General features: G+C 41.1%; 1 protein-coding gene across 4 annotated transcripts in view; it reads left to right on the plus strand.

Moving 5' to 3' along the window:
- The window catches only part of LOC139975927 (histone-lysine N-methyltransferase MECOM-like), a 103,594-nt gene extending 97,877 nt beyond the window's left edge, over nucleotides 1-5,717 (plus strand). For all 4 annotated transcript variants that reach the window (XM_071984219.1, XM_071984220.1, XM_071984221.1 and 1 more), the window contains one exon: nucleotides 1,166-5,717. In XM_071984219.1, the coding sequence (XP_071840320.1) occupies nucleotides 1,166-3,684 (2,519 nt within the window). In that variant the 3' untranslated portion in view covers nucleotides 3,685-5,717. The remainder of the gene's footprint in view (nucleotides 1-1,165) is intronic.
- Nucleotides 5,718-9,001: the final 3,284 nt, after the last annotated feature.

Raw genomic sequence — 9,001 nt, forward strand, 5'->3', positions numbered from 1 at the left:
TGTTATTTAAAGAAGAACAAAAATGATGCGAAATGGGTTTTTTCTTGTTCTTTTAAGGGCAATATAGTTTACAAAATTTCATATTCATGATTCAATCAAATAATATTTTAATGACCGAGTAGGTCTGGCTTTTTAAGATCTCAATTTGTCAAAAAAGAAAAATGAAAGTTAAGAATATACTTTCCACTTCAAAGAGAGAAAGAAAGAGAGATATAGAAAAAGAAAGGAGATTATCATACAGCCAGCTGCAGAAAGAAATCATCTCAGGTGTAATTAATCAATGAATAGGTCTATACTGTACCTTGATATAATATACCAGTAGTATCATGTAGAGGGTTGTTAAACTTATATTGTTTTTTGGTGGTTACAATAGACAATAGCCTCAATTTGAAGTGGTTCTAAGTGCGAATTCTTTGTTTGCCAATTGGCCATCTGTTTCTCTCTCCGCTCTACCTGGGTGATAGCCTCCAGACGATCTGAGATATTTGCGTAGGTATCATCAAAATAACAGACGCAGATAGGACTCATACTGCAAAACTTGGTGGAGACAGTTTGTCAATATGTAACAATGTGGAAGGTTATAAAAATATTCAGTAAACCCATATCACAAGATAAAATAAAGCAAATTTAGTTTTTTTGGTGTGGGAGATTTCAGGGATTGTGTAGTAACATGTTCCCCTCCCCCCCCCCCTGTGTTAATATCTCCTAAGAGTACTTGAAGCGCAGTCAATTTAGCCTTACATAAAGTCTGTGTTCTTTACAAAGCCAAAATTCAACATTTTGGCCACTTCAATACGGAACCGGCCAGTTTGATACTAGGTCTATCGAGGTTTCTTTCGCTAAACGAACCAATGGCCACTCATCCATGAACTGTCATCCTCAAATTGCATTTTTGATTCCCTCGCTGAGACATTTCATTGGCTATAATCGATCACGCCTCAAATGTTTGCGAAAAGCTTGGAGTGTACGTAAGAACCCCCGGAACGTATTCCTCCAACTATACTGCTCGGTAGCGACTTTCGGCGAGCTAAAATGTGAAGCCATTTTAACCGATGACCATTTTGCAAATGACAAAAATGTTGAACGTTTGTGTAGGTTCTGACCAATCCTTCTAATAATATGATGATGAATTAAAGGTTTCTTCTTTCCTTTTACTCCTTTGCAGAAGAAACAACAACAGAGCGACATCGTGAGGCTGACTATAACTCAGAGGGGAGAGACGGGAAGGATAACTCGGAGGGGAGGGACGAGAAGGATCCCTCGAGAGCTGCTGGCGATGACAGGGGCGACGAGTACGAAGACAGAGAGCCGTTCCAATGTCCGTGTTGTCCCTCGACCTTCACTTGGAAATCTGAACTCATGAAACACCAGGATACCCACCTCAGGGACAACGAGCTGTTTCTCTGCGATAACTGCGACAAGACTTTTACCGATCCCAGCAACTTGCAACGGCACCTGCGCACCCAGCACGCGGGAGCCCGTTCTCATACCTGCCCGGAGTGTAACAAGACCTTCGCCACGGCCAGCGGGCTCAAGCAGCACACGCACATCCACAGCAGCATCAAGCCCTTCATCTGCGAAGTCTGTCTCAAGTCGTACACCCAGTTCTCCAACCTCTGTCGCCACAAGCGGATGCACGCAGACTGCAGGACTCAGTTGAAATGCTCGACCTGCGGCCAGCTGTTCACCACGGTGACTTCGCTGAACAAACACAGGAGGTTCTGCCACAGTGCAGGTCATTTAGTCAACAAGCATCTGTCACCCTCGTCTCCCACAATGCCTCAACCGATCCACCCACCGAACATCTTACCGTACAGCCCATCGTTGATCGGTCTCCCACCGTCTGCCTTGTATCAGGCCAGTATAGCTCAGATGTGGAGTGCTAACATCCAACAGGCACTTTTAGCTCAGTCGTTCGGTAAGACCATTCTACCAAATCCTTATCTGATAGGATATCCACCGTTGTCCACCACCCACGCACCGCTCTACCAATCTCTCAATGCTGGTGGTGGATCCATCTCAACTCTTGGAGAAGGGCATGAAAAGTTGATAAGGTCATTTTCTCCACCAGATTGGATGAAGGAACTACCTAGTTCAGATGCAGAGAAAGACTCTTCCCGTCCAGTGAAGGAGCGAGACGAGGGTGGCGAAGATTCCAAAGAGGAGACAACTGAGGGAGGTGTCCAGGAGGATGAATATGAACCAGAGGTCAAAAGAAAGAGGATGGAGGCATTAAGTCCCACCTCCACGTCAGACAGAGAGGAGGCTGGATCAAGTCCTCATAGGAGTGATGACACACCTGTCAAAGAACGTCTTTCAGGGTCTTTCCCTCGCTTCTTCCAGAATGGTGCACCATCACCCGTCGGGTCAGATTCTAACCCCATCGGTTCTCCCCGTACCTCTTTAAGCCAAGACAGAGGCCCATCAGCCTTCTCACCTCTGCAGCCATCGCCTACAGCTTCCATCAAAAGCAGGGATAGTAAATCCCCCGGGAGGAAACCAGAGGAACAACCACTGGACCTCACCATGCAAAGGACATCGCCACCACTTGGGTTGCTCTCACCCATGTCACCTCTCACAGCTGGGTACACCAAAGACCACTTCCTGCATCTGTCAGACCTGGCAGAGAATAGGACCAACAGACTGTTGAAGTTTCCGTATCCGCCACAGCTTCCATCGACCTTTGACCCAATGTACAAGGTCAGGTTAGAACAGCAGCAGCAACAACTGGCCGAGCACTATTCTCGTTCGGCGTTAACAAACTGTCTTCCAGGAATGACGCCATTCCCTCCACCGAATTTACTCAGTTCCTCGCAAGCGGCATTCCTCAAGTACAACATCCAAGGGCGCCACCAGCTTCCCTTCACTGGGAGCGTCATATACCCTACCTCCAGTAAGGATATGATGATCAGAGGAGGCAAGGATCGTTACACCTGCAAATTCTGTGGCAAGCTCTTTCCCAGATCGGCAAACTTGACTCGGCATCTCAGAACGCACACCGGGGAGCAGCCGTACTCGTGCAAATATTGCGATCGTTCTTTCAGTATATCCTCCAATCTCCAACGCCACGTCCGTAACATTCACAACAAGGAGAAACCCTTCAAGTGCCCGCTCTGCGATCGTTGCTTCGGGCAGCAGACCAACCTGGACCGCCACCTGAAGAAACACGACAACGAACAGAACGGGGAAGTCACGACGACCAGTGTCAAGAAAGTCGAGCAGAAAGACGGCATCCCTGACGGGGACACAGACCACACCGAAGAGGAAGAGAAGGATGTAAAGAGACACTTCAAAGAGGAGACCAACGTGAAGATGAGCCCGGTAAGATCACCAGAGCCAGCCCAACCTCTCAAAATAAAGCTGAAAATTGCAAGAGGAAGATCACCGCTAGGTTCGCACAGCATCTGTAGTAGTCCCCCGGCGGGAGAAGAGGTTACCAGAAAGGAGACATCCCAACCAGAGGAGAAAGAGGGTTCAGGAGTGGCGACCAGAGAGAGTAAAGACGAAGCCCTCGATGACAGCGACGACGACGGCGAGAGAGACCTGATGGAGAGGAGAGCAAAGTTGCAAGCTTACTCTTACATGGTCATGACAGAAGGACAGACCAGATGGGATCCTGCTGGCTTGCATAAGAATCATAGAAGCATGGAGAACATTCACAAGGCCAAAGCAATATTAACGTAGCCTTTAAATGTATAAATGCCTGATTCTGTAATTGGTGGTACTCATCGTAAAAAGGATAACTGTAGTCCGTAGCTTCCATTTGACAACGACACAAATTTTAATAGGACTTAGCCTCCAGCTGTTCATATGTGATCAAACCACTGTCTACAATTTGTGGCTGAAAGTCACATTTAAAACTTATTCATCTTGTAGCTGGAAATTTAAATAGAAGTCATTGTAAAACAGAAAAGATGCTACAGATTGCCAAAAATAGGTCACAGAAATGTCAGTCAACATAAACATAAAAGAGGAAAGTAACTCTTTGGAATAACTCTGACATTTCCTGATTATAATTTGAATTGTTCTCGGATATTCCAGAAAACTGTTCGGACCCCCCCTCCTTCCTCCCTTCCCCTGCCCCCAGATAATAATAATAATTCATGTCATCCCTTAAAACTTGGATAGTAGTCAGAGACATGTCATAAGAGTGATCAATTTAAAAATCACAGTTTTTTTGCAAGAAAATTGGATATTATTTTATAGTTGGAAAACTACTTTTTCAGTGACAAGCACCAAGGACTGGGGAAGATATTATTTTCTGGATAAGAAAATATTTTGGCTTACACAAGTTTTTGTTGTGTACGAGAAGAGGAAGGGAGGTGGTTAAGGGGTTTGCGGTATATAAGCCCTTCCTTGTAGAGCTAGGCTATGTTCCATTTATGTTCCAACCATTCCATTATGGTGCATCAGACCAGTTTGAAAGATTAGGAATTAAAAGCCCACTACATCCAGTGTAGCATCACACAGTATAACCCTCCCCATCACCCCCATCTACCCACCTACCCCCCCCCCATCAAAAGTGTAGAATAATTATAAAACGCTTTTGTCTGTGAGTACCGAAGACCAAAACAATCATACCTATTACTTGCCTTATCAGACAACAATATGTCTCTCAGTAAGAGTTTAACAAAAACAGAAATGTTCTAAACGAGTAGATAACAAAGTTCAAGTTTGCTGCCCTCTATTACATAGAGCCATTAACTCAACCCGTTGAATCGGTAGAAAGTACCTCTGACAAACTATGGCAATACATCAACCACAAAAGGGAATGTGCACATATTGTAAATGTATTTCTTTTCTTGATTTTTTTCTTTCTTCCACAATTAATTTCGGTTCATTTAATACTTGGACCAACAAAAATAATTCGGGAAAGACAAATCCTTAAAAAGTGTTTTTTTTTTCGAAAGAAAAAAATTCTGACATTTTTTTGCTTCTTTTTTGTCTCTTTTTTCCCTGCTGTACAGTATATTTATTTCTCTTACTATTTTTTCTTTTTTTTCTTTTTAATTATTATTATGATGATAAATTCATGTGCCTTTGACTGAGGTCGAGTTTTGGCTTGTCCTCGCATCGAACCACCTGCGAGAAACCCACCGATAAAAACGCTAAGTCGTACTGACAGTTCAATTAAGTTTGACTTTGTATGTTATAGCTGCGTGCAAATTTTATTTTTAATATGTTTTTTTTAACCTTTTTAGTGAATTTCGCAACTTCCATATTTATTTTCTTTTAAGGGTTTTGGTTCAATGATTTTGGTGGGCTCTTTTTTTCCCTCTGCAAAGATCAGACATTTGAGTTAGAATAGCTAAGGAAGGGATTTTCAAACAGAAAATCAAACATGTGCTCCATTAATATTTTTATTGTAATAACTAATAAGTCATTCTGTATCGGTTCCTGTTCCACAGAGAATTTATTTTTATAAAATTTGAAAAAAAAACTTCATGTAATTGAGAATTTTAATGAAGAATGGTCAGCAACGTTATGTCCTCTTTCTTAAAAAATTGTCTCATAAAGGATTTGCAGATAACGCAACAATTTTCTTTATAATTTTATTTTATCACCAAAAACCGCTGAACTAGTCCAGAGCAACTAGAGAGACCACTTCCTGTCTAAAGTGGTTCCTCTCTGGGAATAATCCAAGTTTGCCAAAAGATACTTTTTAAGATTGTAGAAAAATAATATCTTGGAAAATAGTAAACATCACAACAGTAAAACTAAGGAAAGCAAAAGCCCAAAAAACAAAAACAAAAACCTTTGCATGCTTACACTACTTTTTAATAAAAAATTGTAAGTCTTCTGTCTTCCAATGGAAATTTCCTTCCGATGTGAATTTGTTTTTTTAATATACCTTTTCTTGTAATTGGCTTTCAACCTGAAATAATTTGTGCAAGAGTATGTAATCATTCCTCCAAACTTATTGTACATGTTAGTAATACTAGCCTAAGCTACTTTTTGTACATGTTAGTAAAACTAGCCTAAGCTATTAAAACATGGAGAAAATGAAATGGTCTATCAGCAACTCATTTATTTTATTTGATGGGTTTTATAGTGATGCTGAAATTTAGGTATCATTTGCAACATCAGGTAACAATTGGCCAAATTTTTTCCTTTTTTGTACAACCTTCTCCAAGAAAACATGTAAACTTTGTATCGTTTTATAGAAACCAGAATGGTTTTTAAAATAATGTTATAACACTTTCTGATGTTTTTTAATAATCAGTTATTTACCAAAGTAGTGCCTGACTGGGAGGATAGTGCCGATCTTTCTCACTGTTTTTGTAAAAATTTAATGGAAAAAAAAAGTACCAAAAAAATAATAATAATAGTTATTGTAGATATTGATAGAAATAATTCACATTTGTAGAAATGCTGTCTTTTTAGGGGAGTCTGAAATAAATTAAGAAGAAAAAAAAAATTGTTTTTCATTTTTGGTTTCGATGATAATTGTAACCTATGCATTCATGCAGGCGGAGAGTGTTCTGTATGCGTGTGTGTGTGACGCCGCGCTTGTAAACACGATATCTCAAGAAGGGAAGCTTGGACCAACCTAATATTTGGTGTATATGAGTACCACATTGAGTAGAACAAACCTATTGTTTTGTGGGGAGGTCAGAGGTCATTTAGAGCCACCAGGGGCCAAATAGTGATAACCTTGTAAACACGATATCTCAAGGAAGTGGCTTGGATCAATCTCATATTTCGTGAGTAGATAGACCACATTTAGGAGCAAAAGCATAGTTTTTTTGTAGAGGTCAAAGGTCATTTGGGGTCACCAGGGGTCAAATTGTGTAGACTTTGTAAACATGATATCACAAGAAGGACAGCTTGGATCAATCTCGTATTTCGTTTAAAGGGGTACCACATTGAGTTCAAGATCTCTATTGTTTTTGGTGGAGGTCCAAGTCCATTTGGGGTAACTAGACGCCAAATTGTGGAAACTTTCTTTTATAAGCTACCGTATCTCCCACCGACCAGCCTATCAGATAACATGTGCGTTACGCCTCATACAAATAGGAGTCTATTGGCAATTGGAAATTAGCTTATGGGCATCCGTAGAATCTAAAACTTAAAATTCGAAAAAAATTGCATTTATTCAACGTGCCGCTCGAAGGCTTACATTGCGTGCAAAAAGTGTACGTACTCTTTGTAGTACAGCGGTTCTATTGGACGTTTTCCGTCGTATTTATTTCTTGTTGGATGTAGTTTCGATGTGACCAGGCAGCGTTTGTGAAACTTAACAGTTCGTCTAGTTAGATATTTTACTATGACCAGTGCGAAATAATTGTGTAAAACGGTCTTAGTTTGGCAGTGAGTTCACGAGCTGTTGTCTGGATCGGCTGTTGATCTCAATTTGAGTAGTCTCTTCCACTAGTTTCAGCATAGCTAGGCCTTAAAAGTAACGTTCGACTTTCGTCACGTTTATGATTATGGGACAACTTTAAACAAACCTAGCTAGGCATGCGAGCAATTTTAGGCAGGAATAGGGTTCGTTAACACAACAACGTGAAGAATACCAGTCAGAATACCAAAACACTTAAAGGCATTGAAAATTCGCCCCAAACCGCGTGCCACGCACTGAAAAAGTTAACGTTCCGTTGCTTGCAAGTGAAGTTTTTCTCCTGTCGCTACAAAATGCAGACAGTATCTTTAGCTGGACCTGCGATGTCCATCGCTGTATCGTTAGTACACTGTGCTGTGGGTATTGACCGCAGCTGTTTGTATTGAGGTACAACAGTGTCTAATTACCTACGGAAGCAAGCTGTGTGTGCATTTTCTGGGATCGATGGTGGTGTGTAACACTTCTGTTTCATCTCATTCGAACTAGGTCAGATTACCGGCATTAGACGTTTCTTTTTGCGCGAGTCTTCACACCCTTTAAGTGCTGTTTAACTGTAATAGTAAACACCTTGTCTAAGGTTCAAACCCCAGAAGGTGAAATCTTAATATTCTGCCTTTCCTGCTTCCAATCTCCACCAAAGATATAATTTTGATTTTTCTGCTCTTTTCCGCCTTCCATTCACTCCTTGAACATCACCCTCCGTTCCATTTTTGAAGAAAAACTTACGATTAAAGCTTTGAACACTATCGCTTAGCATGCAACTTCCGAGGAACAACACAAAACCGGAAAACATTTATGAATAACAAAGGTTTGATTTGACTGCTTTGAAATCACGTATCACTGGCCAGATGCGTCGAGCGCCCTCTATTGCTCTCTTTTTCGCTCAATTTTCAACTTTCGAGGATCAATAGAAACCCGAAAAACTTTTACGACGAACAAAGGTTTTCAAATCTTTTGTGTCCCTATAATTCTGAGGTTGATGTATTAGAAACGAGCATTATTTCTTATCAGTTACTGTGGCGCAGTGGTTAGTGCTCTGGACTGAGAGAGTTGGGCAAACACTTTGTCATGAGTTCAAGCCCATGCCAGAGACATGCATTTTAATTTTCTGCTTTTTTCCTCCTTCCATTCTGAGGTTGAAATATTAGAAACGAGCATTATTTCTTAACAGTTACTGTGGCACAGTGGTTAGTGCTCTGGACTGAGAGAGTTGGGCAAACACATTGTCATGAGTTCAAGCCCATGCCAGAGACATGCCTTTTAATTTTCTGCTCTTTTCCTCCTTCCATTCTGAGGTTGAAATATTAGAAACGAGCATTATTTCTTATCAGTTACTGTGGCACAGTGGTTAGTGCTCTGGACTGAGAGAGTTGGGCAAACACTTTGTCATGAGTTCAAGCCCATGCCAGAGACATGCCTTTTAATTTTCTGCTCTTTTCCTCCTTCCATTCTGAGGTTGAAATATTAGAAACGAGCATTATTTCTTATCAGTTACTGTGGCGCAGTGGTTAGTGCTCTGGACTGAGAGAGTTGGGCAAACACATTGTCATGAGTTCAAGCCCATGCCAGAGACATGTATTTTAATTTTCTGCTCTTTTCCTCCTTCCATTCTGAGGTTGAAATATTAGAAACGAGCATTATTTCTTATCAGTTACTGTG

The sequence above is a fragment of the Apostichopus japonicus genome, chromosome 11 (assembly GCF_037975245.1).
Source record: "Apostichopus japonicus isolate 1M-3 chromosome 11, ASM3797524v1, whole genome shotgun sequence".
In the NCBI taxonomy this organism is placed as follows: Eukaryota; Metazoa; Echinodermata; class Holothuroidea; order Aspidochirotida; family Stichopodidae; genus Apostichopus; species Apostichopus japonicus.